The following is a 16908-nucleotide window of genomic DNA, read 5'->3' on the forward strand; positions in this document are numbered from 1 at the left end:
AATTAATTCAAACAAACAAAGAAGAAAACAAGCATGCAAGTACAAAGTGTTTATACTCTCCAATGTACGAGTATGTGTTGCAGCACAAATTTATTTATTGGATGAGAACTCAAGTAGATTCACTGGGAGAACTTTATTAAGAAGGGAATAAAAGTCGCTATACGAAATGATTTGTCAAACCAATTAATTTATTTATGTACGAGAAATGAAAGTACAAAAAAATTGAAATGGTAAGTGTGTGTGGATTAGATCGGGTCAATTAATATTGAAAAATTTACTAAATTGATATTGAAAACAAAATGTCTCGGGTCAAGACAACCCACATACATGGCATGAGGGTTCCAGATTAGGCATATATCTGAATCCAAACTCAAGTGTTTTGGTAAAAATCTAAAAATTAATTTAAACATCTCAACTTTCAATGAAATTCAACTAACTCAAAAAATTTTGGCATCGGACACAGTCCTTGCCTTGGCCCGAGAATTATTAGCCACACATCTTTATTTGCAAAAAAATTAACTGACAAGAATTTAAATGACGAAATTTAAATAACAGAAATGTAAATTGCTGAATTTAAATGATAGAAATTAAAATACAAAAATTAAAAGACATAATTTAAAATGAAAAAAAATTAAAATGACTCGAAAGTGAATCCAGAAATGAAATTATAGAATTTAAGGTGCAATTTATTTAACTGATGGAATTAAAATTGAGAGAATTAAAATACATAATGTAAATTGCTTGTGGAATGAAATTGTAGAAATTAAGAATAATATATTGAAATGAAAGAACAACGAATTGGAAAACAAGAATTAAAGATCTAGAATTGAAATAACACAGAATGGAAAAATAAATTGACAAACAGAACAAAACATGACAAAAATTAAAAGAGCAGTGTATAGCTATTGTGCAAGAAAGTAATCGCACAGCATAGCAGCTACGCACTGCTCTTTTAATTTCTGTCATGTTTTGTTTTGTTCGTCAATTTCTTTTTTGATTCTGTGTTATTTCAATTCCAGATCTTTAATTCTTGTTTTCCAATTCATTGTTATTTCATTTCAATATATTATTCTTTATTTCTGCAATTTCATTCCACTCGCAATTTACATTCTGTATTTTAATTCTCGCAATTTTAATTCCATTAGTTAAATAAATTGCACCTTAAATTCTATAATTTCATTTCTGCATTTACTTTCCAGTCAATTTAACTTTTCGCAATTTAAATTATGTCTTTTAATTTCTGTAGTTTAATTTTGACAATTTTAATTTCTGCCATTTAAATTCTGTTATTTAAATTCAACAATTTACATTTCTGTCATTTAAATTCCTATCAGTTAATTTTTTGCAAATAAAGATGTGTGGCTAATAATTCTCGGGCCAATGCAAGAATAGTGTCCGATGCCAAAATTTCCTGAGTTAGCTGAACTTCATTAAAAGTTGAGGCATTTAAATTAATTTTTAAATTTTTGCAATAACACTTGAGTTTGGATTGAGATATATGCCTAATCTGGAACCCTCATGCCATGTATGTGGGTTGCCCAACCTAGAAATATCATCATCCCCAAGCTTAAGTGTATTATATATACATTTCAGTTTATGGTGGTTGCTTAAGTTAGAGTCGGAATGCCATGTATGTCAGTTGCTAGAATTAGAACCATCATCATTCCGAAATGTAATCAATAGCAAAGATCTTAAAATTAATTTAACCCGATGATACCATCCTTTGTGATTCTTGGGAAATATTTGGATTGACACTGAAATTGTCTTGAACTGAGATATTTTATTTTCAGTACCAATTTAGTAAATTTTCCAATTTTAATTGATCCAATATGATCTACACACACTCACCATTTCAATTTTTCGTACTTTCATTTCTTGTACATAAATAAATGAATTGGTTTGACAAATTATTTCGTACCATGACTTTTATTTCCGTCTTAATAAATATCTCTTAGTGAATTGACATGGACTCTCATCCAATAAATAAATTTGTGCTGCAACGCACACTCGTACACTGGCGAGTATAAACGTCTTGTGCATGCATGTTTGTTTTTTTCTTTGTTTGTTTGTATGTATTTGTTTGAATTAATTGCATAAGGTTAAGCGCAGTCAAAATTTTGGCGTCGTTGCTGGGGAGATTAAGATAAGTAAGCAATCATTCCTAGCTTATTTTGGTTATTTTATTGTTTTCTTTCTTTTAGTTGCTGTTCATTTTTAGTTTAGCATTGTGTATGAGACTTAGATTTGGTAGAGTTGTGGGACAAGAATTACATTCTAACCAATTGGAAAACTCTCTATTTGGTTTCGAACTTTCACTTCCACATTCACTCATGTCTCAACACGATAACATGTCTGCACATGGTAGTGACCATAGTGAACCTGATCCCATTGATCAGGAAATGTTCAGACCTCTTAGGGATTATCTCCATCCTCCTAGGAAAACAACTCCCAAATGCATCATTCTTTCTATCAATCATCAACGGTTAAAATTCAAACCTGGCACAATCCAACTGTTACCAACCTTCCATGGTATGGACTCTGAGAATCTCTACACCCATATGAAAGAATCTGAGGAAGTTTGTAGATAGGTAATGAATTTTGCCTGTAAACCCAATGAAAACTCTTTCCATTTTCATTGAAAGATAAGGATAAATTTGGTTAAACACTCTCCCACCTAGATCTATAGGAATTTGGAGAGAGATGTAGACAATCTTCCTAAAAAAATACTTCCCTGCCAATAGAACTGCTACTCTTCAAAGACAGATAATGAATTTTGCCTGTAAACCCAATGAAAACTTTAGTCAAGCTTGGGAAAGGTTTAAGGACCTTTTTCACACTTGCCACACCATGCTTTTGAGCAATGGAGAGTGGTTAGCTTTTTTCATGACTCACTCACTCCCAATTTGAAAATGTTAGTGCTAACAATGTGTAATGGTGAATTCTATGAAAAAACTCCAGAAGAAGCTTTTCACTTAATTGACACCTTAGTAGAGAATACAAGAAACTGAGAAGTCGGTCCAACATCTTCTAGTGATTCAAGAGAAAATCCACAATCTAGAGGTAGGTACCAACTGAGTAAGAGTGACGATCTGAATACTAGAATAGCTACCTTAACAAGAAAGATTGAAAGTCTAAAAATCAAAAAATCACAATCTGTTAACCAAGTGGAAGTGAAATGTGCAGTGTGTGAAACAAAAGAGAACAAGACTGATGAATGTCCTACATTACCTGCTTTCAAAGAGGTATTGTATGGACAAGCCAATAACACTCATCCACACAATTTTGAGGGAAGACAAAACCAAAATCAAGGGGGAAACTATTACGGGTACAACCAAAACTATAACTCATATCATCCCAACAATAGGAACCACCCAAAATTTTCTTAGAGAAATGATTTTGTAAATCATTCTCAGCCACCCTTCCCTATACAACAACAATCTTTCCGACCAAATCAAGGTTCTTCATCCAATACTTATCAACCACTTCATAGGAGACCTTTAGAAGACACCTTGCATCAATTCATCCAAAGTCAGACAGGTATTAACAATCAAGTTACCAAAACCCAGGAGAAAACAAATAGAGTCGTGGAAGATATTAGGAGCTAGTTAACAAAATTAACACAAACATTGAGTGTGAGAGAACCTGGAAGATTTCCATCCCATCCTAATTCTAATCCTAATCCAATTAGGCAAACCAACTAGGTAGAAGTTTCAAATAGTGAAAACAACACTCATGAACAAGTTCAAGCAGTGATTGTCTTAAGAAGTGGAAAATTAATTGAAAAACCAAATGATCCTAGGATAAGTCAACCTGCTACTAAGGAAGAAAAATCGAAATATCATGAACTAATCGTGGAGAAAAAGAAAAAAAAAAGAAAAAAATGAAAAACAAATGGAAGATGGAAAAGGTAACAACATTTCAGGAAAAGAAATTCAATTTAGACCCAAACCACCTTTTCCACAAAGGCTGAATCATTTGAAAAAAGAGCAACAAAATGCAGATATATATGAAGTGTTTAAACAAGTGAGAATCAACATTCCGCTCTTGGATGCAATAAAACAAACACCTTCATATGCCAAGTTGTTGAAAGATCTTTGCACTATAAAAAGAAAATTAAATGTGCATGAAAAAGCATTTTTAATTGAACAAGTAAGTTCCATCTTACAATTTAAGACCCCTCCCAAATACAAAGATCTAGGCTGTCCAACCATCTCATGCATCATAGGAAGCCAAAAAGTTGACCAAGCACTCTTAGATTTAGGAGCTAGTGTCAATTTGTTTCCATATAGCGTGTATCAACAATTGGGACTAGGAGAATTGAAGCCCACCAGAGTTACTCTGCAGTTGGCAGATAGGTCAGTTAAAGTTCCTAGAGGGATAGTGGAGGATGTCTTAGTTCAAGTGGACAAGTTTTACTTTCCAATGGATTTCATAGTGTTGGACACTCAGCCTCATCAAGGCCCTCAACCTCCCATTCCTATCATTCTTGATAGACCGTTCTTAGCAACTTCAAATACCATCATTAACTATAGGAACTACGTGTTAAAGCTATCTTTTGGCAATATGACTATAGAAATGAATATTTTCAGGGTAGCTAAACAATAGGACACTGAGAGTGAAGTGGAGAAAGTAGACTTGATCCAAACACTGACTGAGGACTATTTTGAGAAGGAATTCATGAGAAAAACTAGGGAAGAAAATCAACACTTTGAGGAAATAAGAGAAGAAGAAGGCATTGGCAAAGAGAGTGAAAGATCCATGTCACAGTGGATGCCCAGTTCAGAGCCTTTAGGAAATTTGGACAGTAAGCTTACATCTTCCGTTAGCTACTCGTCCACACCTGAGAGGAAGCCATTGCCAAGTGACTTGAAGTATGCCCTTTTAGGAGAAAATGAGACACTCCTAATAGTTATCTCTTCCAGTTTGACACCTCAATAAGAGTAATAACTGATAGAAGTATAAGAAGTCGCTAGGATGGACCATAGCAGACTTGCAGGGTATTAGTCATCTAATATGTACTCATAGGATATTCTTGGTAGAAAGAGAAAAACCAGTTAGACAAATGCAAAGGAGATTGAATCCCAACATGAAATAAGTTCTCAGAAAAGAAGTGCTTAAGCTATTAGATGCTGGAATAATTTACCCTATTTCTGATTCTAAATAGGTAAGCCCAACTCAAGTGGTGACAAAAAAGATCTGGAGTCACTGTAGTCTAAAATGAGCTTATTCCAACCCGCATCCAAACTGGATGGTGCATGTGCATAGACTATAGGAAGCTCAACTCCATAACTAGGAAAGATCATTTTCCACTACCTTTTTTGGACCAAGTTCTTAAGAGAATAATAGGCCAAGTTTACTATTGTTTCTTACATGGATACTCAAGTTACAACTAAATAGAGATTGCTCTAGAATATCAAGAGAAAACCACGTTTACATGTCCATTTGGGACATTCGCTTGCAAACGCATGCCATTTGGGTTATGCAATGCTCCAGCCACCTTTCAAAGGTGTATGATGAGCATCTTCAGTGAAATGGTTGAACAAATTGTTGAAGAATTCATGGATAACTTTTCTATTTATGGAAGTAACTTTGAGTCATGCTTGGAAAATTTGGAAAAAGTTTTGATACATTGTGAGGAAACAAATCTGGTACTCAATTGGGAAAAATGTCATTTCATGGTGAAACAAGGCATTGTTTTAGGGAACATCATTTCATTTAGAGGAATGAAGGTAGACAAGTCAAAAATTGAAGCTATTCAAAAACTCCCCACCCCTAGAAATGTGAAAGATATTAGATCCTTTTTAGGACATGCAGGATTTTATAGGAGGTTCATTGCTTAATTTAGCACCATAACAAGGCCTTTATGCCATTTGTTGTCTCAGGATGTTCCATTTGAATGGACTCCTGCTTGCCAAAATGCCTTTGATAAATTGAAAGTTGCACTCACCTCAACACCCATCATACAACCACCATATTAGACCTTACATTTTGAGTTGATATGTGATGCAAGCGATTTTGCAATAGGGGCAGTGTTAGGGCAAAGGAAGGAAAAAAGACCTCATGTCATTTACTACTCTAATAGAACACTCAATAAGGCCCACAGGAATTACACAACCACTGAAAAAGAGTTGTTAGCTATAGTGTTTGTCCTAGACAAGTTTAGATCATACCTAGTAGGATCACATGTCATTGTATACACTGATCATGTTGCATTGAAATACCTTTTCACAAAACAAAATGCTAAGTCGCATCTCATCAGGTGGATTTTACTACTCCAAGAATTTAACCTTGAAATCAGGGATAAGAAATGGGTAGATAATGTTATAGCTGATCATTTGTCTAGAATCCCAAGTTAGGATCTCACCCAACTAGAACCACCAATGCATGACAGTTTCCCAGATGAGCAACTCCTTCATGCAAATTTTAGTTCTAATCAAGTCTCTGTCCCTTGGTATGCTGACATTGCAAACTACCTAGTTGTAGGATTGATTCCAAACCACTGGACTAGACTAGACAAACATAAGTTTTTCAAGAAAGTAAAGACTTACTTTTGGGATGAGCCATATCTATTCAAGTATTGTGCTGACCAAATTCTTAGGAGATGCATTCCAGAGCATGAACAACACAGTATAATCAACTTTTGTCACACTCTTGCCAGCGAAGGCCATTTTTCCATAAGAAAAACCATAGTAAATATTCTTTAAAGTGGATTTTATTAGCCAACATTGTTTAAGGATTTGAACCAATTTTGCTTTTCATGTGACCGTTGTCAAAGATTAGGAAGCCTAATCAAGAGAAACATAATGCCTTTGCAGCCCATCCATGTCTTAGAAATCTTTGATTATTGGGGAATAAACTTCATGGGTCCGTTTGTTAATTCATTTGGATATGAGTACATCTTGCTTGTTTTTTATGTATCCAAATGGGTTAAGGCCATACCAACTAGAAATAATGACCATAAGACAGTAGTAAAATTTTTGAAAGAAAACTTTAGTTGTTTTGGGATGCCACGTGCCATCATTAGTGATGGAGGATCACACTTTTGTAATAAACAAGTGGCAGAGCTCATGAGAAAGTATGGGGTAGTGCACAAAGTCTCCACGCCATATCACCTCCAAACCAATGGTCAAGCTGAGTTAGCCAATAAGGAAATAAAGAGAATTTTGGAAAATACTATGAATTCAAACCTAAAAGATTAGTCTTTGAGGTTAATTGATGCTCTATGGGCTTACAGAATCGCATACAAAATAATCTTAGGCATGTCTCCCTACAAGTTGGTTTTGGGAAGCCATGGCATTTGCCAGTAGAAGTGGAGCATAAAGCTTATTGGGCTATCAGGAAAATAAATGAAGATCTAAATGAAATAGGCCACAATAGAAGACTGCAAATGAATGAATTGCAAGAAATAAGAAATGAAGCTTTTGAAAATGCTAGAATTTCAAAAATGCACATCAAGAACTTACATGACAGACACATTAGCAGAAAGAATTTTCAAGTAGGTTAACATGTGCTTTTGTATGATTCTAAGCTTCATTTATTCACTAGAGAGCTGAAGTCTAGATGGACTGGACCTTTTAGAATTCGAACTGTCTCTAATCATGGTGCCTGTGATATAGAGAATATTTAGAATGGTCAAGTAATCAAGGTAAATGGGCACAGGTTGAAAGCTTATTATGAATTCCTACCCAAGGAGGAAACAAGCATGGATCTTATAGATCCAGAGAGATGAAATGACTAGGAAATCCACACAAAAAAAAAAAAATAATAATAATAATAATAATAATAAATGTTTTAATATTTCTAATATGATTATGATGTTCTGACTGATTGGTGATTTCATTTTTGTTTTAGCAATGCACAGTAAGCCATTGGATTCTTTTCATTAAAAAATTGAAGACATCCATGCATTTTCCTAAACCTTTTTTTTTTTTTATTACAATGTGCAAAACAAGTTTGGGGGTAAGGTATTCTTGAATTGTTTAAATCTCAACTTGGGCAATTATCCATGTTACTTGTATAACTGTTGATGGTATTTTGTTTGAATAAAAATTTTGTGTTGATAGGAGTTTAGGGCATTAGGGGTTAAAAAAAAAAATTGGAAGTTTGCTGACATTTGAATAGCATATTCGAATGACTTCTGAAACATTCAAATGTCTGTGAAATTCATTTAAATGATAACACTGTTACATTCGAATGCCCTGTACAAATCCTTCACAAATTGGGTTACTATTTGAAATTCATTCGAATGAGAGAAAAATTCATTCGAATGAATTGTTCACTCCTTTAAAAACCCACAGCACACATACGAACAGTCTTACAGTCATTCAAATCACCCACTGCCCATCCTTCTGAAACATGAACGGACATTTGAATCACCTAACCTTCATTCGAACACACCTCAAGCGTTCGAATGCATCTCATCTCATTCCAATGATAACCTTTTTAGTTTTAAAACTATTCGTGAATTCAAATTGATGCACCCATTGATAGCATGCATATTTATACCATATTTTGGCATTTCACCTCATTCTTATTAGGCCATTTGAAGCAATTTTTGCTGATATTTGATTGTTTCTATTTTATTATGTTTCAAATTGTCCTTACACTATTTTCTATCTTACCTCTACTCTATGGATCCAGGCTTTAGGGAATATTGGATGGGCTAGAGAAGTGGCTCAACTAAAGGAGCTTGGGCCAACTAAAGGAGCTTGGGCCTACTTTCAAGGAGCTTGGGCCTACAATAAAGGAGCAGACTTGGGCTCACTTGTTTTCTGTTGGGCTAGGCCCAACCCTAGCCTCCCTAGCCTTTCCTTTCTTGGCCATGTATTTAAGGCCTCTTAGCATTAATTTTCAGAATATCATCATATAGATAGAGAGGAGAAAATAGAGAGGATTCTGCCCGTTTTTGTTGTTGTAGCACTTTCCTGTTTTTTACATCTTTTGTTCCATTTTGTTTTCCTTTCTGTAATGATAGGCTAGAACACTTTGTAACCGGTTGTGTGTCTTGAATCCATGTGGAATTTGAGTCCCGGATGAGCTACAAGAATCTGGTTTGTTGTTTGTTTCTTATTCATTTCTATTTGGTTTAGTTTGAGCAGATTTGTGAATGCATGGAGTTCATGGCAGGTTTGTGTGAACTTGCATGGTTTCACTTTCTGTTAAATGCTTAAGAGAACAGAATGTTATAGCCGGTTGGTATAACATCTCGGAAATGAATATTGTGTGCTTGAACGGTTGTTCTTGCATAGGTCCGGATAGGTTGAATAGAGAGTGAATGGTTGCATTTTGTTTGCAAGAGATTTCTGCATTCATTTTGTTATTTCCAATCATTCTAATCCTTGGACGGTTGTTGGGGATGCTTGAGTTTGTTTTCCGGAGATCAAAGCATCTAGCAAACCAAGATATATAGAGTGGACAAGGAAGATTTCACATAGGAGACAAATACACAGCCGGTTGCACTCCTCTTATTGATTTTTCGTCCATCTTCATCTTTCTGTTTTGCCAATTAGTTTTCTGTCAAACCCCCCCCCAAACAAACTGTTATTGGTTATGTTGGTTCTCCTTTGTTGGTAGAAGAAAGTGAGGCTCCTTGTGAGAGATGACCTAGGGTGCACTTTGCTGCAAACTAGAGAAGAGATGCAAACATAGATCTCTATTTCTGGAGCGGTTCGATAGCCGGCCAGAATTTTGGCGCTGTTGCCGGGGAGCCAAGTTTTTTTCTTCTAAAAACATAGAGGACCGACCCTATTTTATGTTTGTTTTGTTTTCTTGTTTGAGTGTTTTTGTTTGTTTTGTGTTCTTGGTGAAAAGGCTATCAGTTGTTGAGAAGGTTATCAATTTTGTGTTCTTGGTGAAAAGCTATTATGTTCTTGAGATAAACTGATAGCAAGCAGCAACAGAGAAGCCTCATTTGCCTTTTCGATCTTCTTTTTGTTTGTGTGTATTTTCCTTTTATGTTTTCTCGTTTTTGGAATCATTTTTGAACCAAGAAGTGGCTGTTGGAGAGGGCTGCACAACCTGAACAACTGAAAAAGCAACCCTGCAGCACCTGAAAAAGCAAAACACCTGCAGTCCTTCTCTGATCTTCAGTAGCACACCTGCAGTCCTTCTCTGATCTTCATGTGCTCTGATAGGCACTGAAAAGCAAGCTTACACAGCAAGGGGAGACAACCCTGCAGCAGATCAGGAGCATAACTATTTTTAGAATGCTCTGAATCCCACTTTTCTGCCTCTGACAGCAGATCACCTGACCAAGAGGATATTCCATCTTTCTTTCTCATATTTTTTCTTTTATTCTCTCTTTTAACACTCCATTCAACGTTGTCTTTACCTTCCACACTAATCTCCCTTTTCGTTTGGCAGATAGGAATCAACAGCTGCAACCAAAAGAAAGCAACCAGCAGCAGCCTTCCATTCAGCAACGGTTTTGACAACCTTCATGACAGATAGCATTATTTAAGGATTGAGCTCGAGATACCGGTGCTATCCTCTTCCTTTCTCATCCTTACTTGATGTTCTTTCATGTCCATATGCTTTCCTTGATGTTTTATTGCATATAGAGTGGTTTCTAAGGAAAAATAGGAGTAGGTTTTGAGGGAAAAAAATCAGTTTCCCGGTTACTGTTCATAGCTTTTCACTTGCTCCGATTGAGCTGATTTTTGGTGTCCAAAGAAATGGGGGTGTGGGGATCAATAGTCACAGATTTGCTGTGAGAAGAGCCTTTTTTGGCCAAATTCCAACGTTTAAACCACTTTTTGGGCCATTTTGTGTTTCTCAGTGCTTAATTTTGTGTGGTTTTTAGTGTTTTTAGGTCCCTCAGTGTTTTTGTGTTGAAATTTTGTGAAAAATTGCATAAAAAAATCGTCTAAGGGCTTATTGTTTGACCTGTTTTTGTGTTTTTGTGTTTTTGTGTTTGTGGTTTTTAGTGTTTTTGTTTTTGCTTGTGTGTTCTTGTTTGTGTTTCTGTGTTCTTGGTATGCATAGGCCATTTTGTGTGCTGTTTTTGTGCTGATCTCTAGTGCATGACCAGGTCATCTAAGAAAACATTACTTGACTTGGATCTTGAATTAGAGAACACTCTTAGAAGGCAAGCTAGAGAGCTTAAGTCTCGGGATAGGATTGACCCTAATAGTGTGTCTAACACTTCATCTGAACCTATTCCAGCATTCATCAATATGGCAGATAATGGTAATGGAGATAATGTAAACAATGCAAATAATGGAAATAATGGTAATGGCAATAATGGAAATCATGGAAATAATGCAAATCATGGTCATTTGGATGGTAGAACTATTAGAGAGCTGGCTGCACCTGATGTGCATTACCAGCCCCTATGTATTCAATACCCACAGCTAGATGCCAACTTCGAACTTAAGTCTGGACTGATCCATTTGTTGCCCAAGTTTCATGGCCTTGCAGGAGAGGATCCACACAAGCATCTGAAAGAGTTTCATGTGGTTTGCTCAACCATGCGGCCACAAGGAGTAGATGAAGAGCAAATCAAGCTAAGAGCCTTTCCATTCTCACTTGATGGATCCGCCAAGGATTGGCTCTATTACCTGCCACCAGCTGCTATCACCAGCTGGGATGGATTGAAGAGGATCTTCCTGGAAAAATTCTTTCCAGCCTCCAGAACAGCATCAATAAGGAAGGAAATTTGTGGTATAAGGCAGATGAGTGGTGAGACTCTACATGAGTATTGGGAGAGGTTCAAGAAGTTGTGTTCCAGCTGCCCTCACCATCAGATAAGTGACCAACTCCTAATTCAATATCTCTATGAAGGTCTAATCCCCATGGACAGGTACTTGGTAGATGCTGCAAGTGGAGGAGCTTTGGCAGAGAAGACCCCAACAGCTGCACAAGAGCTGATATCAAAGATGGCACAAAATGCCCAGCAATTTGGCACCAGAATTAACACTCCTACAAAAGCCATCAATGAAGTCAATGTGGCTGCCACTATGGACCAGCAAAGGATGGAAAACAAGCTTGAGGAATTGGCTTCCATGGTCAGGCAGTTGGCATTAGAGAGAAAGCAACCCCAGCTTTGTGGCATTTGCTCCTTGCCATCCCATACAACAGACCAATGCCCACAGTTGCAAGAAAATAATGAGACATGTGCAGGCATTTTTCCTGGAAGACCATTCCAGCACCAGCAGCACAGCCAACCACAACCTTCCAATAGGTATGACCCATACTCAGCCACCTACAATCCAGGTTGGAGAGACCATCCGAACCTCAGATATGGCAGCCCTTCCAATCAACATGTGCACCAGCAGCCATACCACCAGAATCAACCATTTCAGCAGAGGTTCCATCCTTCAAGCAACCATGCTCCACCACCAAGGCAGAATCAAGCCATGCAACAAGCACCACCATTACCCAAGTTAGAACCTACCTTAGATGATCTTGTTAAGCAACTAGCAGCCAACACACTCCAATTCCAACAGAAAACAGAAACCACAATTCAAAATTTGGAGACCCAAATAGGCCAGCTAGCCACAAACATCAATGAGTTAAGGAGTCAAGGTTCGGGGCAGCTTCCTTCACAACCAGTTGCCAATCCAAGGGGCAATGTTAGTGCCATCATGCTTCGAAATGGGAAAGAAGTAATCAACCAAACCCCTCCACCATCATCAAACATGGAGCAGCATGTAGAGAAGCAGAATGTAGAGGGCAGCAAAGAGCAGCAACCCTCCTTAGTCCAAGAAGCCAAGCAGCCAAACTCCAGCTATCAAGAACAAGGAGAGTCTTCCAACATCCAGCCCCTGCCATTCCCACATCGAGCAACACAAAACAAGAAAAGAGCAGAGGCCGAAGTGGATAAAGAGATTCTGGAAACATTCCAGAAAGTTGAAGTCAACATCCCCCTCCTTGAAGCCATTAGACAGATCCCCAAGTATGCAAAATTTCTCAAGGATTTGTGTACTCACAAGAGGAAGCTTATGGGGAATGAGAAGATCAACCTTGGGAGAAATGTCTCTGCCCTTATCCAACCTGCCATGCCAGCAAAGTGTAAAGATCCAGGGATGTTCTCCATTCCTTGTACTATAGGAGACATGCAATTTAGCAATGCTTTACTAGATTTAGGTGCATCCATTAATGTCATGCCTAACTCTATTTATGCTTCATTGCAGTGTGGTCCTTTGAAGCCAACAGGAGTGGTTGTCCAACTAGCCAATAGAAGTACTGCACACCCCACTGGAGTCCTAGAAGATGTGCTGGTTAAGGTTAAGGATTTAATCTTTCCAGCAGATTTTTATGTTTTGAATATGGAAGATAACAGCACACTTGAGCATGCACCCTTGATCCTAGGGAGACCATTCTTAAAAACTGCTAGAACTATTATCAATGTGCATGAGGGTACACTTTCCATGGAATTTGCTGGTAACACAATTAACTTCAAGATACTTGATGCCATGAAATTCCCTACCGAGGATCATTCCACTTTTCAAGTAAATAGAGTTGACCTGTTAGTGAACGAAGCATGTTCTGAGTCTTCTGATTTAATTGATAAACTCCCCACTGTGCATGAGTTCCCAGATACGATTATTTGCACTAATTGTAGTGATGGAGAGAGTCAATGTGCTGCATGCTTAGAGATTGCTGAATTTTTGCATAGGCATGAGTCTGATTTTGATGCTAACATTTCCCAAGTGGAAGATAGTGCTGCTAACCTTGTTGAGCAGGTTGATAGTGCCTTGGAGTTAGAGTTCCAGTCAAATAGATCAGCCCCCTCTTTGCAGCAGCCACCCACCATTCAGTGCAAGCCTTTGCCTCAGCACCTCAAGTATGCATTCTTGGAGAAAGATGAGAAGCTGCCAGTCATCATTGCAAACAACTTGCAGCCTGACCAAGAGAGAAAGTTGCTGGATGTGCTGAAAAATAATAAGAAAGCAATTGGGTGGACTTTAGCGGACATAACTGGAATCAGCCCATCTGTTTGCATGCATCGTATTTTATTGGAGGAAGGAGCAAAACCAGCAAGGCAGCCTCAAAGAAGACTTAACCCAACCATCCTTGATGTGGTAAAACAGGAGGTAAGTAAATTACTTGCAGCCGGTATTATTTACCCTATTTCTGATAGCAAGTGGGTGAGTCCCGTGCAGGTTGTTCCAAAAAAGACGGGCATCACGGTGGTCCCAAATGAGCACAATGAGCTCATCCCCATGCAAGTGAAGAACAGTTGGAGAGTCTGCATTGATTATAGAAAGCTGAACCAAGCAACCAGAAAAGATCATTTCCCCCTCCCATTCATTGATCAGATGTTGGAGAGGTTGGCTGGTAAGTCACACTATTGTTTCCTTGACGGTTTTTCTGGATACTTTCAGATTTGCATAGCCCCAGAGGATCAAGAGAAGACCACCTTCACCTGCCCCTTTGGCACATTCGCTTATAGAAGAATGCCTTTCGGTCTATGTAATGCTCCAGGTACCTTTCAGCGATGCATGGTAAGTATATTTTCAGATTTTCTAGAGCATTGCATGGAAGTATTCATGGATGATTTTTCAGTTTATGGCACTTCTTTTGATGATTGCTTGGTTAGCTTGGGTAGAGTCCTAGAGAGATGCATTGAAAAGAACCTTGTTTTAAATTTCGAAAAATGTCATTTCATGGTAGAACAAGGAATTGTTTTAGGGCATGTTCTATCTAAGAAGGGTATAGAAGTGGATCGGTCTAAGGTTGATGTTATTGCTTCATTGCCTTACCCCACCTCTGTGAGAGAGGTGCGTTCTTTCCTTGGCCATGCAGGATTTTACAGGAGATTCATCAAGGATTTCAGCAAGATTGCACTTCCACTTTCCCACCTTCTCCAGAAAGAAGTGACCTTCCACTTTGATGAGCAGTGCAAGCGAGCATTCGAGGAACTGAAGAGTCGATTGATTTCTCCACCCATCATACAGCCACCCGACTGGGAGTTGCCCTTCGAGCTGATGTGCGACGCCTCCAACTTTGCAGTGGGCGCCGTCCTTTCACAACGTGTGGAGAAGAAGTCACATGTCATTGCCTATGCCTCGCGCACCTTGGATGCTGCTCAAGCAAACTACACCACGACTGAGAAGGAGCTTTTAGCTATTGTGTTTGCTTTAGATAAATTTCGCTCCTATCTTCTGGGTTCTAATGTTGTCGTGTTTTCTGACCATGCAGCCTTGAAATACCTATTGAAGAAGCCCGATGCTAAGCCCCGGTTGATACGATGGATGCTCCTACTTCAGGAGTTCAATGTGGAGATAAAAGACAAGAGTGGGGCCGAGAACCTAGTAGCTGATCATTTGAGCAGGGTCCCTCCTTCTTCAGATTCCACAGTCATGGACTCCCAGCCTATCAGGGATGATTTCCCAGATGAGTTATTATACCACATTCATGGTGTTGAGCCCTGGTATGCTGATTTGGTAAATTATTTAGTTGCTTCTGAATTACCTGCATATTTTAAGAAGAAACAGCTAAATAAATTTAAGAGTCAGGCTCGGTATTATGTGTGGGATGATCCCTATCTGTGGCGCATGTGTAGTGACCAGGTCATTAGGAGATGTGTGCCTAACCATGAGTTTGCATCTGTCTTAAATTTTTGTCACACACTTGCATGTGGTGGTCACTTTGGTCCCCAACGTACAGCTAGGAAAGTCCTAGATTCTGGATTATATTGGCCTTCACTCTTTAAGGATTCATATGAGTTCTGTAAGAATTGCACACGTTGCCAACACACAGGCACTATATCACGTAGGAATGAAATGCCTCAACGACCCTTATTGTTTTGCGAAATCTTTGATGTTTGGGGTATTGACTTTATGGGTCCATTTCCTGTGTCATTTGGTTATGTGTACATTCTGTTAGCTGTGGATTATGTTTCTAAGTGGGTGGAAGCTAAAGCCACCAGGACTGATGACGCTTCTGTGGTTGCAGATTTTGTTCGTTCTAACATCTTTTGTAGGTTTGGCATACCCAGGGCCATCATCAGCGACCAAGGATCCCACTTTTGCAATAGAAAGATGGACACCCTACTTCGTAAGTATGGGGTAATACACAAAGTGGCGACTGCTTATCATCCACAGACTAATGGGCAAGCTGAAGTCTCAAATAGGGAGATCAAGCAGATTTTGGAGAAGACTGTCCAGCCCAATAGGAAAGACTGGAGCACGAGATTAGAAGATGCACTTTGGGCCTACCGCACGGCCTACAAAACCCCCATCGGCATGTCCCCTTATAGGTTGGTTTTTGGAAAGGCGTGTCACTTGCCGGTGGAGGTGGAGCATAAGGCATATTGGGCGGTGAAGCAATGCAATATGGACATCAGTCAATCGGGGTCCCAAAGAAAGCTCCAACTTCAAGAGCTTGAGGAGATTAGGATGGACGCATATGAGAACTCACGCATCTACAAGGAGAAGACCAAGGCTGTGCATGACAAGCTTATTGTGAGGAAGACATTCGAAGTTGGCCAGAAAGTTCTGCTATACAATTCTCGTCTCAAGTTGATGCCCGGTAAGTTACGTTCTCGTTGGACTGGTCCTTTCATAGTTATTCATGTTTTTCCCTTTGGTGCAGTTGCAATCAAGGACGAGTCCAATGCAAAGCAATTCACAGTGAACGGGCAGCGACTTAAGCCATTCTACGAGAGCTTTCAGGAGCATATTGTGGAGGAGCTGCATCTCCTCAACGCCACCTACATTTGATACATCAGGCTGTTTCTCTCTCCCTAGTATTTTACATTTACTTGTCTTATTCTTGATCGGAATTGCATGTTTACATTGAGGGCAATGTAAAGTCTAAGTGTGGGGGGAGGCAGCGAGGCAGCATTCTTATTTTGGCAACATTTTCTTTATCTTTTCATATTTCTTTTTCCTTGGGTTTAGTTGAGTTTGTTTTGCGTGGAAATGCAAGTTAAGCAATTAAGTCTAAAAGAACCCATCATGA

The 16908-nt window shown here is 38.5% G+C and overlaps 1 protein-coding gene and 1 non-coding gene across 2 annotated transcripts; one reads left to right on the plus strand and one right to left on the minus strand.

Annotated features, from left to right (window-relative positions):
• The first annotated feature begins 10932 nt into the window (after positions 1–10932).
• LOC127799774 (uncharacterized) lies at positions 10933–13624 on the plus strand. The gene is made up of 4 exons (XM_052333997.1): positions 10933–12181; positions 12578–12665; positions 12768–13460; positions 13619–13624. The coding sequence occupies exons 1-4, from the start codon at positions 11022–11024 to the stop codon at positions 13622–13624; spliced, it is 1947 nt and encodes a 648-aa protein (XP_052189957.1). The 5' UTR covers positions 10933–11021.
• On the minus strand, positions 11642–11746 carry LOC127800867 (small nucleolar RNA R71). Its single transcript, XR_008022889.1, has one exon. It is a non-coding gene; the product is annotated as a small nucleolar RNA R71 (small nucleolar RNA).
• Positions 13625–16908: the final 3284 nt, after the last annotated feature.

This window comes from Diospyros lotus, chromosome 4 (genome assembly GCF_014633365.1).
Source record: "Diospyros lotus cultivar Yz01 chromosome 4, ASM1463336v1, whole genome shotgun sequence".
NCBI classification, from domain to species: domain Eukaryota; kingdom Viridiplantae; phylum Streptophyta; class Magnoliopsida; order Ericales; family Ebenaceae; genus Diospyros; species Diospyros lotus.

Coding starts and splice junctions, on each gene's coding strand:
- LOC127799774 (XM_052333997.1), top strand. CDS start 11,022: ATGACCAGGTCATCTAAGAAAACATTACTTGACTTGGATCTTGAATTA. Junction 12,182..12,577: donor CAACCACAACCTTCCAATAG/GTATGACCCATA, acceptor GGGCAATGTTAG/TGCCATCATGCTTCGAAATG. Junction 12,666..12,767: donor AGCATGTAGAGAAGCAGAAT/GTAGAGGGCAGC, acceptor ATCCAGCCCCTG/CCATTCCCACATCGAGCAAC.